This window comes from Euleptes europaea, chromosome 9 (assembly GCF_029931775.1).
Source record: "Euleptes europaea isolate rEulEur1 chromosome 9, rEulEur1.hap1, whole genome shotgun sequence".
In the NCBI taxonomy this organism is placed as follows: Eukaryota; Metazoa; Chordata; class Lepidosauria; order Squamata; family Sphaerodactylidae; genus Euleptes; species Euleptes europaea.
In genome coordinates, this window is record NC_079320.1 from 31,872,511 (window position 1) to 31,891,458 (window position 18,948).

General features: G+C 40.6%; 1 protein-coding gene across 1 annotated transcript in view; it reads right to left on the bottom strand.

Annotated features, from left to right (window-relative positions):
• LOC130482318 (DNA dC->dU-editing enzyme APOBEC-3B-like) overlaps nt 1-12,493 on the bottom strand; it is a 31,008-nt gene extending 18,515 nt beyond the window's left edge. Inside the window, exon 1 of the mRNA XM_056855028.1 lies at nt 12,295-12,493. Within this exon, the coding sequence (XP_056711006.1) occupies nt 12,295-12,493 (199 nt within the window). The remainder of the gene's footprint in view (nt 1-12,294) is intronic.
• Between the last annotated feature and the right edge of the window lie 6,455 nt (nt 12,494-18,948).

An 18,948-nucleotide genomic window follows, 5' to 3' on the forward strand; every position in this document is an offset into this window, starting at 1 on the left:
GAACTTACAAGATGTAGTACATAGTCAAGGAATGACTATGTACTACAAATTCACCAGTACTGTAGAAAATAAGGTCAATATGATAGATCCATATGAATTCTCTCATATACACATATACATACAGTACTCCTCCACCCTTCTACCCAATCATCCCAAGTAAAATTAAAAATTGCATTGTTTTACATAAGTGTTCATGTCCATGTCAACCAGCAGCCTGGATGCCATTCCTTAACTGCTACCATCTCTAGGTGGGCCGGTTCTCTTCTTCCGGAAGAAAAAAAAAGGCATTGAGCCTTTCTGCTTTCTCCCAGTCCTCTGTCAGAGTTTCTCCTTTTTCACCCAACAGTGGGCCTACCAGCTCCTTTTACCTTACATTTGCTCCTCACAAATCCGAAGAAGCTTATCAGTTCACTCTGAGTTTTGGCCTTTCTGAGGGGTGACCTACAGTGCCTCTGTGTTCATTAAAGTCTGCCCTACTAAAATCTAACACACACATCTGGCTATGAACTTCCTGAAATGAAAACTCATTTGGGATCTGCCAAGTTTGTCTCCCCACAAATTTCAGGCCCTGACCTGGATAGCCCAGGCTAGCCTGGTCTCGTCAGATCTCAGAAGCTAAGCAAGGTTGACCTGGGCAAGTGTTTGGATGGGAGACCTCCAAGAAATACCAGGGTCGAAGTGTAGAGACATGCAATGGCAAACCACCTCTGAATGCCTCTTGCCTTGAAAACCCCGCCAGGGATATGCAGATGTGAATTGACAGCAAAAAAAAAAAAAAAAAAACAGCCTGAACAACAATGTAGCAATGCAGATCTGAACTAGTTCTTCACAATTAATTAAATAGTTCATAGTAGCACTAACCTCCATCTCCTCCATCTTTGTTGTGGGCCCACCCCTTCCTTCCCAGAAATGCTTGTTTTATTGTTCAAAGCTGAATATAACTTTTTTGTCTCTTGGCATATATGAAGTCTTCCATTTGTAGCAAATGACCTCCCATGAACCCACTGTTAAGTCAATCACAGCAGGAAAGTGAATGTGTGAATCCATCCTTAATTTTGACTGTCAACAACAACTAATGATTTTCACTCAAGATGGGCAGCATGTGATACTTCCAGTTATCAAAATGATAGCGATTTAATGCAAATAACTGTCTCAAAACTTAATTTCCCCCATGCTCACGCTACTGATTAATGTTTAGAGGCCAGTTGAAGTAGCCGTTATTGAAGATAACAATAGCTACAGTTTCAGAACTATTAAAACACAGAGATATTCGCTTTCATATTTTAAAATGTTCTCTTTGCAAGTGATTTTCCCCCAAACTTGATGGCACAATATTTATTAGTCAACAGCAGAATAATGTGTTAATTGTCATGGTAAAGGTAAACATACAGAGGCAGAATCACTTCATCAGCAGTAATATATTGGGTTGGACCCATAAGAATGTTTCCAGAGATAGATTTCTGTCTGTGAAGCACAGCTTTCTTGCCTCCCCACTTCCACTGTAGTCCTAAATATCCCCCAAAACACTGCTCCTGGGGGGACAGGGAATGGCCAGGAACAGAAATTCTGGGGACATTTGGGGCTGCAGTGGTAGGGGAAAGTCAAGAAAGAACTCCTTTCATCTGCAGAAACAGCCTTCCAAAGTGGCATAAGACATAAGAGTAAAGGAATTCGTTAATAGCATAAAAAATATGGCCAAAGGATTTAAAAATGCAAAAAAAAAATCCCACTGTGTAGTTGTGGCAACCATTAACACATTATCTTTCTTATTAAAATACTTCATCACTTTCACAGCCATGAATTGTCTTAAGCAAAAAATAGCTTTTCTCATACTTCTTATGTATTTTTATTCATTTCTCTGCATTTATTCCAGACTACCTCCTGTGGAACTGATCAGGTTCTCTAACGAGGTTGTGTTATGGGTTGAAGAAAAATAATTAAGGGCGAAACGCTTGGTCGCTTTAGCTTCCTTTATTCCCTGTTTCAGCCAGGATTCAGCCTGGATCGAATGCATGCGTTTCGCCGAATATGCGTTCAGTCCTGGCTGAAACAGGGAATAAAAGAGGCTAAAGCGACCATGCGTTTTCGCCCTAAGTGAAAACATCTGATTGTGCTTTTTTTAACATATAAGTAATCATTTTTGGCAGTTTATCTTGTCCACGATTGTGGGGGGGGGGAAATGTAATGCAGTTAGATAGACAACAGTTTTGTTCATTTTTATGAATCACTTCCTCACAATGAGTCAAGGGAATGGAGTAGAAAGGTTGTCGAAGGCTTTCACGGTCAGAGTTCATTGGTTCTTGTAGGTTATCCAGGCTGTGTAACCGTGGTCTTGGTAAAATACCAAGACCACGGTTACACAGCCCGGATAACCTACAAGAACCAAGGAGTAGAAAGGGTTTTTTAATTTTCCAGATTATTCACTTTCCCTGTGAATAGTACATATACTTTCTTCCACTCCTTCTCAATACTTTGAATACTTTGTATGAGGCTGAGAAAAGGGACAGAATTCCAAATGTACTGATTTTGTAAACTGATAACGGAATAATCAGATGTAATGTAGGAAGATTAATTCATTGATTTGATAAAGGTCTATAAAATTATGCATGGTATGGAGAGAGTAGACAGGAAGAAACTTTTCTCCCTCTCTCATAATACTAGAATGGGGGTCATCTGCTGAGGGTTCAAAACAGATAAAAGGAAGTATTTCTTCACACAACGTATAGTTAAATTGTGGAACTCCTTGCCCCAGGATGTGGTGATGGCTGCCAACTTGGAAGACTTTAAGAGGGGAGTGGACATGTCCATGGAGGTGAGGGCTATTCATGGCTACTAGTAAAAATTGATACTAATCATGATGCATACCTATTCTCTCCAAGATCAGATGAGCATGGCTACTATGTTAGGTGCTTTGGAACACAGGCAGGACAATGCTGCTGCAGTTGTCTTGTCTGTAGGCTTCCTAGAGGCACCTGGTTGGCCACTGTATGAACAGACTGCTGGACTTGATTGACCTTGGTCTGATCCAGCACGGCCTTTCTTAGGTTCTTAGGTTCTTTGAGCACTCTCGGGTGCATACCATCTGGCACAGGTCATTTGTACTCATCCAGTGTAGCCAGGTGCTTCTCAACAGCCTTTCTATCCATGTCAACCAGCAGCCTGCTACCATCCCTAGATGGGCCTGTTCAGGTGAAAAAAACTGAGGCAAAAAAGGCATTGAGCCTTTCTGCTTTCTCTCTGTCAGGTGCTATGGACCACAGGCAGGATAATGCTGCTGCAGTTGTCTTGCTTGTGGGCTTTCTAGAGGCATGCAGTTGGCCACTGTATGAACAGACTGCTGGACTTGATGGGCCTTCGTCTGATCCAGCATGGCTTTTCTTATGTTCTTATTGTCTTATAATATTGTAAATGTTTATTGTACTTATTTTTTTAAGGATGCAATAGTTGCAGGGCTAATGCAGTTATACAGAGTGGGATATGTAAGCAGGAACTTTCTCACAGTGAAAGAGGCTCTGCTCGCACAAGAGGCGAGAGGGGAGATTTCACTCACTTCTCCTTCTTCACGGCAGTCATCAGTGTTGTATGGACCTTTGACCATGTGGTTCCCTCAACACCTGTGGTTGTCTTTTCGGTGCTGACAGGGGGGCTACTGGAAGAAAGCGAAGGCGGGAAAGATCCATGTCCACCAGCAACTTCCATTGGCAGTGTATCGGGTCCAACCCTTTATAAAAGGATGCACAATGGGGGGGGGGGAAATACTCCAGAACATTTTTTCTATTATTTCTGCTCTCAAATGATGATTTCTTCACCCTAGCCTGGAAAACAGGAAGCCCCCACATTAAAGGAAACATGACCCTGAGATCATGTTCAATCCAAGCACAATTCCTGCCATTCCTGGGTTTTCCCCCTTTAAGCTGCAGAAAAAGTGATTCTCTCTGGTTCAAAGGGGAATCTGCAGAGTGGCTACAGGGGAGTGTCCATGTGGATGCTCCCTCCATCATTATTGTGGGGAGAAGGAGTGGAGCTAACCTTACCAAACGGCACGCAGTGGCATTGCACCTCCCAAACACTCACACACATTTTAGTCCTTTTAAAAGCCTTCTTCCCTTTCCGTGCTGAAGTGTGCTGAACTGCTACAGTGCAGCTGGGTAGAGAAAGTGAGGGGGTGAGGGTTTTCTGCCCACAAGGGGTCCCAGCAAGATAGGGGAAAATGAGGAGGGTGGAGACAGGGATGGTGGCAGCAGCAAGCAGTAGGAGGGTGGACACTAGTGTGGACAGCATTAACGCACATTCACATGCCATTTGCTGCTGCTAGTGTGGTGGAGGGATTTTTTCATGCCCCTGTCAAGAAGCAGCCATGGGGGAAGATCTATCAATTTCACGTTCAAGATGCCAACCAAAACAACATCTGGCACTCAGCTTCTCGGCTTGCAGTTTGCTATTTGTTTATAAGGATTCAAGCTGTTTATGAAATTAAAATGAATCAGACTACAGTTATCTATTGATTATGATGATGAGAAAATAATAAACACGTAAATTAACATGATCTGTTTAACGCTCTGAAAAATACCTCCCTGAAAAAGAAAGATTTGCTACAGGCTCAAAAGTGGGTTGACACATAGACAAGCAAAGCTGATCCTATCTGTGCTCCCCTCATTGCATGGGATGCTCGTCCTCTACTCCAAACGCAGCTCACTCAAAGCTCTGGTACCAGCATTAAAGCACAAGGACTTTTAAATGTTTATTTATTAAACCATGTATATTCCATCTTTCCTCCTCATAAGGCAGTTTACACCAGTAAACTCTACAACTGAAAGAATCACATAAACACAAAAAAGGAGAGGCTCACAACATTCCATTCAATACCAGAATGAAGTCAACCAAAAAGCTATCCTATGGAGCATTGCCATCTTTTTTTTTCTTAAAGGATAGCTCAAGAGATGTTCTGGGACACTGCTGTAGGACATAAATAAAACCTCTAAGAAGGATTCAGCAGTCCCTACAACCCTGAACGATGGACTTCCTACCAAACAGGGTTAACCACATTGGGGGAGGATACTAGAATGTTCACCAACCATCAAGTATTGACTAACAAAGCCCACCTCCTACAGTTAAAGACTTTTTTTTTTTCAAATTTCAAATACCTTTATTGGCATTGTACAATCTGTAGTATATAAAAGGATAAAAGTTAGAGTAAAATAAAATTAAAATAAATCATTCCTTAATGTTGTGATTCTACTTCCGACTAGATTCCCATCGGTTGACTACTATCATCAAAACTTTTGCCACGTTTTTGGTTATCTCAGGATCCTTATCAGCTAATAGTTTGTAAAGTACATTCGTATTATTTGATGAGAAGTTCAAAACTATAGGTTTTATTAGGTTTCCTCTTGGGGAATCATAAAGATGGCATTCCAAAAGAATATGAGACAGGGAGTCAGGACATCCTGCACCACATCTGCAGACCCTTATAAAATGACAGCTATAAGAGGCTCACTAGCTGGGAGATATTATAAGGCAGGAAAGGCGGGAGATTACACGCAGGAATACAGTTTCCCAGGAGCTGAGTTCCCAGGCTTAGGCATGCGACCTTGGGGGGCAGACAATACAGCACAGAGACAGAGGCAATAACGAAACCGAGATAGCAGCCTGACAGTAAGGTGTTTTCAGGAATCTGCCACGAAGGATCGCTGAAGGCAATGAATTAGTCCTAGCCTGCATAAAGACTTTCCTGAGCTTAACAATTAAGCTCTGTCTGAGACAAAAGTGGAGGGCAGTCTTGTCCATAATTGTACAACAGGCCACAAAGTAGTGCACCATTGTCTCCTCTTCCCACATCCCTCACCTTAGTCATACTGCATAAGCTTGAGGGTAGAGGTTTCTTCGCTAACTTCCATGTTCAGGTCTTTGTTGATGCAGTTCTCAGTTGTTTGCTTATCCTACAGTGATCCTGGTGTAATTTGCCTCTCCAATACCATTTATAATAGTAATACAGGAGTTTAGATGCCAAGGAGTGTGCAAACACCTAACTGGAGAAAGAAGCATTGTTAGCATTTGTCCTATTTTACTGAAACATTCTACTATGGTTCTCTGTCTCGTTCTGCCTAGACAAGGTACATTTAGTGGAGAGAGTGAATGAGGCTAACTGAACAAAATTATTGATAAGGCTTGGGAGCTACTACAGTTGCTTCTTTTAATTCCAACTATTTAGAAGTAATTTCCAGTTAAAACAAGGCTGTCCTCTTCCTATGTGGTGTGGAAGAACAATCTAATATTTACAAATATTTAAAAATTTTAAATTAGAATTTGCTAAAGAAATTGCATTTAAGATCTTGCCAGATCTCAGAAGCTAAGCAGGGTCAGTCCTGGCTAGTACTTGGATGGGAGACCACCAAGGAATACCAGGGTCGCTATGCAGAGGAAGGCTTTGGCAAACCACCTCTGTTAGTCTCTTGCCTTGAAAACCCTACTGGGTTGCCATAAGTCAGCTGTGACTTGACGGCACTTTACACACACAGTGATCTATGCTATAAATGATTCTTTCATTCGTTCTTGAAAATTGTTAGGCTAGGCTGTGATCAGGCTGGGAATCACAAGCACCTTTCCCAATAAGAATAATAGGGTTCCCATAGCACTTTAAAAAGTAACACATTTGGGACATTAACTTTCATGGTCTACAGCCCATTTCAATGAATGTATGAGTGGTCTTTTACGAGACAGGAAAATATGTATCCTAAGAATGGGGAAGGAAAATATTTTTCACTGGTTTACAAAGTGAGGCCCAAAAGGCAAGCAATACAAGAAATAATGATAGGTGTATGTCCTGTACAGTCAACAAATTAATACAGTTGAAACTGAGTCAGTTCTGGGTTAGTATTCCTCAGTAGCAACCACTGGTGATGAATAGGCATATCAAGATCAGTAGTGTAAATAAACAAACAGAGGCAGAGAGCCAATTTGGGGAGTCATACATCATCCAACCTTTTATTTCTTATAGATTACATGTATCACACTATCTGAGGAAGTATCGAAACAAGATAAAACCGGTATCTAGCATTCCAGCAGACTGCATTTCATCTTGACCAATAATTAGCTGGTCTTTGCAGCCCAGCGAATGTATTTTTTTCCAGTAAGAGCCGCAGTCCTATTAACCAGCTTTTTCAGCTGCTCGGGGCTGTTAAGTACATCATTCCAAACGGCACAGAGGATCCACACTGCCGTTTTTGAAATGAAGAAAAACCTCCCAGCATAAGATTTACTACTCACGGGGAGTCACGCTACAGTTTACTGTGGAATTCATTTATAGTTTGACCATAAATCATCATCATTTCGCCTTTAAAGAACGGAACTTTGACCACGAAGGACCTTAAATCAAGCACTCTTCAGTGCTCATTCCGTGACTTTTTAGGGTGTTGTCTTTTTTCCTCTTTTAGAGGATGTGCGGCTGCACTGATTGTCAACTGTACTATATGATATTTATATACTGTATGTGATTGGATAATTTGTGCATAAAAGCTAAAATGCATGCTTGACTGTGGAATCTTACATATTTGTGAGGGTCTGTATGCCTGGCCTTGGGTAGGCCTTTACCTTGTATGCTTCCCCCCCCCCCGGACTCGTAAAAGCAGTCCAGGTCTCTTGACTTTCCTTGGTTCAGGCGCAGCGTCTGACGGGCCCCAGGTTGGAATGTCTCTCCCTCTTCCCACGTCCCTCCCTTGCTCTCACTGACTCCCTTCCACCACTGTGGCCTTGGTGGGTAGATAGTACTAACAAGCTCTGGGTTCTTTTGATGTTTTGTACCATGCACAATTATCTCGTAGGTTCCCATAATACACGTTTGACATCTGCTTCCCTGTAGGGGTTATAATTCTGTTTTTGTGAATCTGGATTCACTTGCAACTTTACCAGTGTAAGACTTGTACCACCTGAAGCTTCCAATAAAGATCCTTGTTTCTGCATGACAGTCTGAGCAAGTGGTTTTATGGAATTTGCACAGGGAGGTCGGGAACTCTCACAATATTAAATGCTAGTGGTCGCGTTGCTGTATATTTTTCTCCTTGGGGATAGTTTTATACATATTCAAATCCAAGCTGTTCTCCGTTGCAATTGCAAGAAGACTGCCATTTCAGCCCAGCCCAAGGGACCACAGCATTGCTGAAAACCCACAACCTTTAAACGTCATACTAAGCTTTGCTTTACATTTCTATGTATCATTATAATTGTGTGTCAAAATATCAATACTAATTGCAAATATAATAGCATATTACTTTGGAGACTCATTGTGATTTGGAGAAATAACAGGGACTTGAAAGAGGAATTAGCCAAAAGGGCTAAGTGCAAGATGAAATCTCTTTTGACTAGTTCCATTCTTTAAGAAAATACTATCAAGAAAGACAGGAAGGATGTAAAAAGCCACAGACAGCTGAAAAGAGCTTTTGTCTGTCTTTTGACATAATAGAAGGTTTTTACTTCCAATCAGTGAAAAAAAAAATCCTCTTCCTTAAGAATCACAGTATGACTACTTAGCATAAACCTCTCCAAAATAGTTGGACTAAAATCAGGCTGTCAGAATACTCTGCACTGAAATACATCAGGCTTTGCTATGGAAGAATTATCAATGAGGCTCTTCAATCCTCTACTGTTTGCATCGTGCTAGGACCAACCTAACCCCATCCTCAGCAATCAAAGAAACATGGAGATACCTTTTATTATCTTGCTGAATCTTCTCTGTCTCAGAAATTCTGGGCTGGCTAACACTCTGGCTTCAGTGCATCTCCCCGGCTTTGCCTTCAGTCATTAGATCCATGCCTGCTTTATAAATTTCCGACTGCATTGTAAAGTTTCACTTTGGTTTCTTGATTAAGATTATTTGCTCATATCCTGAGCTGCTGATGAAGGTGCAGCATCCTGAGTTGCTTCGGGCCTGCTAGAGTTTATCAACCGGTGTATTAATCACATTGAACTACTCTATTTTCACCTGAAGTCAGAGTATGAGACAGAACTTATCCTGCCGGTCCCTTTGTCACTTATCTGAAGAAGTGACAAAACTTGCCTGCTGATGACCCTACCTGATAACCTGGAAAACATCTACATCACCACAGAGAGATATACCAATAGGATATAAAAATACAATGCAAACACATGGGAGACAGGAAAGAGGTATTTAAAATTATGCATGGTGTGGACAGGGACAGGCTTTTCTCCATCATAATACCAGAATGTGGGGTCATCTGCTGAAGCTGGCATGAGATTTTCAAAACAGACAAAAGGAAATATTTCTTCACACACACAACACATAGTTAAACTGTGCAACTCCCTGCCCCAGAATGTGTTGATGGCTGCCAACTTGGAAGGCTTTAAGAGGGGAGTGGACATGTTCATGGAGGATAGGGCTATCCATAGCTACTAGTAAAAATGGGTACTAGCTATGGTGCATACTTATTCTCTCCAGTATCAGAGGAGCATGTCAAATATATTAGGTGCTGTAGAACACAGGCAGGATGGTGCTGCTGCAGCCGTCTTGTTTGTGGGCTTCCTAGAGGCACCAGTTGGCCCCTGTGTGAACAGACTACTGGTCTTGATGGGCCTTGGTCTGATCCAGCAGGGCTTTTCTTATGCTGTTAGGGTTGGCTCCAAGCAGCTTTTCTGCCACTGAAAACAAAAGGAGGAGTTTCCTTTACCACCAAAATGGCTATGCTGGGCATTATGGGACTTGCATATACAAAAGCCATGTGAGACAGGGGCTCTAATGAAAAAGACAATGGGGTAAGATTGAGTGATAATGCTAGCTGGATCCAACCCACTATTTGCGATTATTAATGTAAGATACTTTAAAGTTTATGAAAATGCATTATGTTCCAAATAGTGTTTTTATTGTTCCAAATTGAAAATAAAAATATAGCTTAACAAAGGAATAAAACTGGCATGAGTTATTTAATGTGCAAAAAGAAAGAGATGAGTCTGGTTTTGGGGGTACTGTAAAACACAGTGGCTGTTTCTACCATGAAAGGGGGACATTTTTACCCCAAGATACATTGGGAATTGAGGTAGAAATATATTCCATATTACAATTATATAATTTTTTTTCAGAGTGTAGTTTCAGAGTTTTACAGTGCAATCCTAAAGACACTTTCCTGGGAGTAAGTTCCACTGAACAAACTAAGTCTTGCTTCTGAGTAGACCTGCTTAGGAGCTTTCCCAAAACCAATAAGCATTTATTTTCACACGTCCCTATTGAACCAACTATGTTTAAAGCCTCACAAAATTATCCACCAGCACCCTCTGCTGGCTATATGAAAGCACCAGATTTATCTGTTTATTTGGGCCACATTGGAAGTGTTTCTGCAAAAGGATTTTTCTTAATGTTCTCATTAATTTAATGATAAAATAAGTTCTCTCTGTGTGTGTTAAGTGCCGTCAAGTCGCTTCCGACTCATGGCGACCCTATGAATAAAAGTCATCCAAAATGTCCTGTCTTTGACAGCCTTGCTCAGATCTTGCAAATTGAAGGCTGGGGCTTCCTTTATTGAGTCAAAGTTCTGAAGCACCTTAAACACTAACAGTGCATTCCTAAAGAGCTACTCCAGTCTACGCCCATTGAAATAAATCAGTTTAGACTGGAGTAACTCTCCTTAGGAATGCACTGTAATGTGTGTGTGTGTGTGTAAAGTGCCATTAAGTCGCAGCCAAATTATGGTGACCCCTTTTTTCGGGGTTTTCATGGCAAGAGACTAACAGAGGTGGTTTGCCAGTGCCTTCCTCTGCACGGCAACCCTGGTATTCCTTGGTGGTCTCCTATCCAAATACTCACCTGGACTGATCCTGCTTAGCTTCATGAGATCTGACAAGATCAGGCTAGCCTGGGCCATCCAGGTCATAATACATATACTGTGACATTAACTTCTATAAGCTGTAGAGTTTTTCAGATAGAGACTGTAGTAAGGAAGTGAATTGGATTAGACTGAATGAAAGTGCTGGCTGGGTTCATCCCCAGGTATCTGTCTCACTTCTTCCACTGACTATGTTCTATTAGAGGACACAGAATCATGTCCTTGGTCATCCTTACTCACTGAATATAATACAGAGGATTAGCTCAATCACTTGATTATGAGAGGAAAGGTGGGATACAAATATTTCCATAAGCAAATGAGATATTTTTTAAGTAGTAGTAATTGTGATGTTAATTTCATGATGCAGGGAGGGTTTTTTCTCCCTTTAGCATAATTATACCAAGTGCAACAAAAAGAAAAAACAATATGAAACAGGAAGACAAAATTTTAGATAACAAAACACAGCAGTAATGTAATCTCTTTTTACTGAGCCCAGCCAAAACATCACAAAATATTACAAAATATTGAACACAAGTTTTCAAATTTCCCAGAATTCTTCACCGAACTGGAAGTTAAATACAGAAAGTATACGGGAAGGAGGGGGGAGATGTTTCAGAGTATTATAGAAAAACTCAAGGTCTATCTGCAATTTATTTTCTTAATATGGAGAAGAGGTGTTGTGAACTTGAATACTAGTCATGTGTGTGTGTGTAAAGTGCCATCAAGTCGCAGCCGACTTATGGCTACCCCTTTCGGGGTTTTCATGGCAAAAGACTAACAGAGGTGGTTTGCCAGTGCCTTCCTCTGCACAGCAACCATGGTATTCCTTGGTGGTCTCCCATCCAAATACTAACCAGGGCTGAACCCTGCTTAGCTTCTGAGATCTGACGAGATCAGGCTAGCCTGTAGTCATGATGCATACCTATTCTCTCCAGTATCAGAGGAGCATGCCTAATATATTAGGTGCTGTGAAACACAGGCAGGATGCTGCTGCAGTCCTCTTGTTGGTGGGCTTCCTAGAGGCACCTGGTTGGCCACTGTGTGAAGAGGCTGCTGGACTTGATGGGCCTTAGTCTGATCCAGCAGGGCTTTTCTTATGTTCTTATGACTGAATTACATGGTGACAGGTGCAAACCAGATTTCAAATCACACCCATTGAAAAGATAAACTTCAGGCAGTTGGGGGGATTATTTAAAAAAATGATCTACTTTTCTCCCTATTTAACACTCAGTCCTGAAATGATGAGGTACAATTGCACAATTTGTTATAAAAATAATTCTGAACATATTGACAGGCCTGACAAACTTGTGACCCTAAAAGCCTATCACACATACATTCTCTATCATACACTGCTTTTTATTTTTTTAAAGTTGCCTGGACTCATATAAAGGTTGCACTGATTTCCACCAACTTTTAGACAATCTTCATTTGGATGGTAATGTCTTAAGTCCAGTTTGGCCAGTACCCAAGTCTGGTGTGGTCTCAATTAAAATGTTGATGGAGATAAGAAGGTGGTTACTTATTCCGTAGTCACTAACCTTAAACTCCAACACTTTGGAAAGGCAGGAATCACCGATCAACATATAATCAATTACACTTGCTCCTTGTGTGGAGGTGAATGAATAATCTTCAGAAGGATCAACAGTGCTGTTTGATTGATCCATGGTTGATTCATTATTCCATATTTTCTTCGACTGCTCAAAGCATGCAACAGCCAGAAAGAGATTTCTCAGGAAATGGCTACTAAAGTACTCAGCCACCCCTGATATTCAAAAATTAAGATTACTTCTGAGCAGCCTCTGCAAAAGCTGTATTGTTGATGTGGCAAATTTGTTTTACAGTGATTTTTAATTCATATAATTATCTATAGCGTATGGCCTATGGGCTACTAAACTCAAATAAACTGACTGCAAAACTGATTTCCACCAATTCCCCCCTCAGGATTTGAGAGAGACCCCCCCAAAAAAGGTGCCAGTGAGTATCTGTCAGTACTGCCACAAAAAAAGCCCTATCAGGTATACGATAAACCTAGCTTTCCTGCTGCGGGGGGGGGGGGGGGACGGGACAGGACGGACCCAAGCTGGGGTGCTGTTGTAAACAACATGTAACCAGCATCATACTCGTCTAGCAATCCTGCTTTTGCCTGGATGGTCTATAAATTGTACAGGCCCACAGAGCTTAGAAGGTGAGAGATGGCATAGCCCAATCTCATCAGATCTTGGAAGCTAAACAGGGCTGGTACTTGGATGGGAAACTACCAAGGAAGACTTTACAGAGGAAGACAATGGCAAACCACCTCTGCTTCTCACTTGCCTTGAAACCCCTTCATTGGGGTCGCAGTTGGCTATAAGGTTTAGAAGGATGACAGACTCTGGACACTCTGACCTGGCATGCCTAGAAACAGAACACTGAGCCAAAAGTAGCATGTGAAAATGGAATGCCAGTCCTTTTTCAACTAAACAACAAATTGCTTTCCCAAAAACAAAAGAAAAGGCAGTGAACAAATATTAAGGATTTATTTTGCAGTACATGTCAAAGACGGGGGCTTCTGACCTGCCACGTCTTTGCAAGGATGATCTGATTTCCCTGTCCCCAAGCCTGGGACCCTGAAATAAATCTTCTGATAGTTTGACTGATTCTGGGTTTGGACTCTCACACCCGCTGTAGAACACATTGGTAAAAGGAAAAAGCTTTATTGAAAAAATTAAAGAATAGGTTCGGGTCAACCCAAAAACTTAAAGAATAGGTTCAGGTCAAACAACAGCAGGCGAGAGATGCAGCAAGAGGCCCCTGGCCCATCACTGCTCCTGATTGGGCCATACATGGAAAATTCTGTGAAATGGTTAAGGCTAACTTTATAGGAAACTGGGCCACTGACTCTCTGACCAGTATAAGTCAATCAAGAACATGATCCAAAAGATTATTCTCAAGGAACAGCAAGATTCCCCCCTCCCATCTGACATTGGGGAGAGCAGTTAAATCCAAAGATCAGATCTCAAGCTTTTCATCTGAGCTTGGGAACAGCAGAAGAAGAATAAGCATCTGATATGAAACTCTCCCCATGCTACTTTTTAACATTTGGATGACATATCAGGAAACCGGCTATTGCTTTAAGACGTGGCTAAATGCTGATGTTAAAACTGTCAGGTTGATTGATACAGAGATGACCATTTATCTTGACAGTACAGATTAGCACCCAAACACTGAACACATTCTACTTATTTCCAGGTACCTGAAGTTATATGGAGTTCCTTTGTAGCACTTGATACTACTTTTAAGGTTTGCCTTTTATGCAGCCATCTAAACTAGAAGAAGCGAGCACCTCTTAATATCTTAGACCATGCCGCCCTTCTTCACATTGCCAAGAACGAGGCCATCTCACAAGGGCTTTACTGACATTGCAAACTAGGTCAATTTAATCTAAAATTTCCCTTCATTCATTCAAAAATACAGCACGTCATTTCATTTTGAAAGTCAGTCAAAATGGATGAGTTCTTTTCTTTTGAGAACAAAGGACTTCTTCAAAGAGGAACAGCATCACTGTAATGCATTCTTGTAAACAAGACAAAAGTCAGCCCAGGCGCTGAAACAGCTGAAGAATGTTGAAATGTGGCAGAAAATAGCCCTCATTAGATGAGGCTTTTGGGAATTCAAATGAGAACTGATTTTGAGAGGAGAAAATTATACCCTTTTGAAACACATACTCTTCGGACAAAGTTGAAGAACATTGTGATATTTGCTAGTCAGTCCTAAGCATTTGTTCTGAAACATTTGCTAGCAAAGCAGCAAAATGTTGTATTGAAGACATCTGATGCATCAGTCAATATTGCAGATGTTTTGTTAGAATCTGTCAATATAGTGTGTTTGCTGATGCAAGCCTAGGACATCCAGCATGTATTTCCAATAGCCATGAGAAGATCTTACTCAGTAAGAGTGCTGAACACATTATCATCCTGGCTCAGCAAGGAAAAACAGTATAGAGATTCCCATGCTAGATAGGAAGCCACATGAAAAATGAGCATGGCTATCCACCAATACTGTGATGAACATCTCCACGTGAGTTGTATAGCAGGATTTCCTGCTTCACTGCAGCACGGGTATACCAATACACATTCTCTTCCATTTAGCAACGTAGATGGGTATGTTCAGTACTTTGAGAAAGTAGATAATAAGCACGATATAGAGATCCTGTCTTTAGCAGGCTGGAAAGATTGCTAACCAACTTTAGAAGTGTTCCGTTTTCCCATTATTTAGAGATGTAAACATTGTCCTCCTCCGCCTTCTCCTTCCTCATATCTTAAGAAAGTCACCTTGAATTTAGACAGCTTGCTCCCTGTACCTTTAAGTTGCTTCTGTGCAACTCAAAAGAAGGGAACTCCTCATTTAAAAAATCTGAGCCATGTACGCTGATGACCCCTTATAAATAATTATGATGCTTCTGTACCTTTTGGAGCTGAATGGATGGCAACATTCTATCTAGTATGGCTCTGTGACTTCATTGCATGAACTTATCAATTACTCTGTTTCATTCTTGCTGTTTCAAAAGAAAGACACTTCAAAAATGAGAGTATTGCTCTTGCTTACCAAGTATGCCAACATTAAGTTTGGGAGTATATGGTAAAAATAAATCCCAATCGTGTTATTGCTATTCACAAGATTTTCTGGATATAGTTATCAGTAGAACAGTAATGAGATCAGCAGGAGCTAGATGGCACCAGAATCATAAGCAAGTCTCATTTGTTTGGAAGCAAAGGCAAATGAGACCAAACATGCAAATGTGTACGGGAACTCCTTTGAGGGATTTCCTACCACTTTTAAACTTCCTTGAACATTTGAACAAGAGTAAAGTTCTCACTCAAAGACTTCACAGTATTTTGGTCTGTTAGCCAAGATTATTGTTCTTAGCTCAGATACTGTGACCTCCACAATCAAAATGAGATTAGTTTGTTTTGCTGCACCTCATCATGAGGCATGTTTTCAGGCAAGCATGTAACCAAGGGGTTTTAAGCACACTCTTTTCCTGCATGTGTGCAAACAGACAAAACCTTTTCAAGACAAAAATGTGTTCCAGAGGAACAGCCATTAAATAAAAATATTTAAATTCAAGTGTACACAGGCAAATTAGCCAGGAAATATAGAACAAATACCAGGCAGAGCTCTATCTCATACAAGTTCCAAACATCTTCCTTTTCTGGAAATTTTCAAAATGAAGTCTGACACATATTTTCTGAGCTACCATCCAAGAGTAGTTCCAGCAGCACACATAGGGTTGCCAACCCCCAAGTGTGGTCGAGAGCTTTCCTGGAACTATAGATCTATTCCCCTGGAGGAAAAGGCAGTTTTAGTGGGTGGACTCTATGGCATCACTGCCCTGCAGAGCGTCCTCCCCAAACTTCACCCTCCCCAGGCGCTATCCCCAAATCTCCATGAGTTTCCCAAGCCACAGCAGTCAATCCTAGCCATGCAGCATTCAGAGAAGCAGTGAAAGAGAATGCTTGTGAAAAGCCTATCAAGGTTAGGCAAGGGCAGAATGCAACCATGCACTGGAGCAAAAGTCTCCCTAGGAACAGACTTCGGCATTTCTTTCACTGACATTTCAGGAAAGGAGAAAACTCTGCCTAACACATTTTTCTTGTAGACTGACTGGTTTTCTTTAGCAGATGTGTAGATTACAGATAGACAAAATAGACAAGCTTTGCTGTTGGAATGGGTTCAGGGCATCTTGTTAAAATGGAAACCAGTAAAGCAAGAACCCAAGCCTAGAAATCAAAGCAAATAGTATTTTTAAAAATGCAAGATTTCGTGGAAATGTTCAGACACAGAGGGAACGTATTTTCATCAATGGTGGACATGCCAAAAAGTACAATCTTTTTGGGAAATTATTCATAAAGAGATACAAGAGTTGACGAAAACAAATTTCCAACTAGAAGCCAAGTATTTTCTATTGGGAATAGTACCAACTCAAATTCCATCAAAGTTTAAAGAGATGTATCAATATGCAATCAAAGCTGCGAGGTTGGCATTGGCACAAAAATGGAAAGGGGATGCCCGATCTCAAAGTGTGGATTACAAAAATGTATGCATACGCACTGATGTCAAAACATTCGGCCATGTTACATAATGAGACGATTGAAGAACACAAGCTGAGATGGCAACCTTTTTATGATAAATAGGGACGTCTTTTACTCAGAATTGTCGTGGTTAAAAATGTTTGTTAGATCGGTTGTAGGAGTATTGACGTAGTTAACAAAGACAACAACAAAGAAGAGAATTAACAAATTATGCTAGATGAATGGAATCCGTGCGCTAACAAAAAGCAATGATCTTTCCCCTATTTTTTTGTATCCTAAAAATAAAATAAAATATTGAAAAAAAATGCAAGATTTCAGACACTGTCATTTTGAATGGAAGAGCAGCAGAAGCCTTTCCCTGATGGCTCCCCCCACCCCCAAAATCCACTCATCCCCAAGTTACTTCCCCCTCACTTCTGCAAGGACCATGTATGTGTTTGACATAAATATAAATTTAAGCATACAAGTTCATTATGATGCCCATTGTAGCTGAAAATTTAGAGCTCTGTGCAGCCAAATTCATTTTAGATTCTTCTGTCCATCATATTACCCACGGCTATGCTATGTAATAGTTAGATCAAATTCAGTGCCATTAAATTTCGTTCTCAAGCTGTCTTGTACATCCGTTCTGTGCTTCGTGAGATGGAACCCAATCAACTCCTGCGAACAGATGTTCACATCCCAGCAATCCGATGATGGTTTATATACAGCTGCTCAACACTGGACTCAACAGCCATTCCAATTTTTATATTTGTAAAACCAAAACATACAAAGGAAATTTTAATATTGCAGCAAATTCTTTAACTTAACCATTGGATGGATATCTGTTCCACAGCTGAAAAGTTTACCCAACTGCTGAAATGTATTGTTCAACCGAGTGGCAATGACTGTGACTGACCAAAGAACTGCAAATTAGATTTCCCTACATTAGAAAGGTACCAGAAATGACTAACCACTACCTTAGCTTTCCAAAACATGTCCCATGTCTTCACGTTTAAGAATAATTTTACCAGGCCAATTTCCAGTTATCTGATGGCTGCTGCACCTGGATTCTCTAAAGGATAAAATGCCCACCTGTGACCCTTTCAAAGCATTCTCTTTGGCAAGAGTGGGTGCAGCAACACTCAATGTGCTTGTAGATATGGATGATGCAGTATTTAGTCTAAACTGGGGCAAATTATAGTGCAGGGCCAGATATCAAGGAATCAGAGTGCTCAGACTGAGGGATTCAGTTCTCAAGATGAGTTACAAATTTTGGGTGTCATGCACCTGAATCTCAGAAGCACATCCATGCCAGGAAAGCATCATCATGCAAACAGTCCAATTCCCAGCCACTAACAAATCAACACTATGCTGGCCTCTATAACTCAGACTGGGTATTAGATACTATTCTGTGAAAGTACAAGAAAGAATAAGATAAGACTGTGATAAGAATTCAATGTCCTAAACATCTCTGATTTTTTTTTTAAAAAAAGTTAAATTCAATGTCTACCTTGTGCATGCAATGCAGAAGTTAAATGTTCAATAAAATCATACAGCCATGGAGGGGAAAGGGGGGATGAATAAGATTTCCATTGGTTGGAAATGAACTAATGACTAACAAGACTTTATGCAAACTATGAGAAATTTTGAAGAACTGCATAATAAATTATAAATCTTTATAATGCTCATTATTTTCTTTGCGCATTATTGGTCCTTTATGTTTCAAATGACAACTCAGTTACTGGGTTAGTTCTTTTAATAGCACCAAATATGAAACATCAATGAAACATCAATGCCATTGTAAAGCCATTAGCAGAAGCTTTCTTCCAATTAACTATAAATAAAAGTTCAAACTACAGCTCAAGTTACTAAGAGTTTGGTTTTAGTGCTTGGAATGTGTCTTACTTCTGCAAGCAGAAAAAAAAACATGTTTCTGGCTTCTTCATCTTATACCCCCCAAAAAAGGATACACTTATATTAAGCAATTTTTAAAAGGTCTTTGGGTTAAAGCTATTCATACAAACTTCCAACTGGCTATCTTGATTTTTAACAGCAGAATGTAAAAA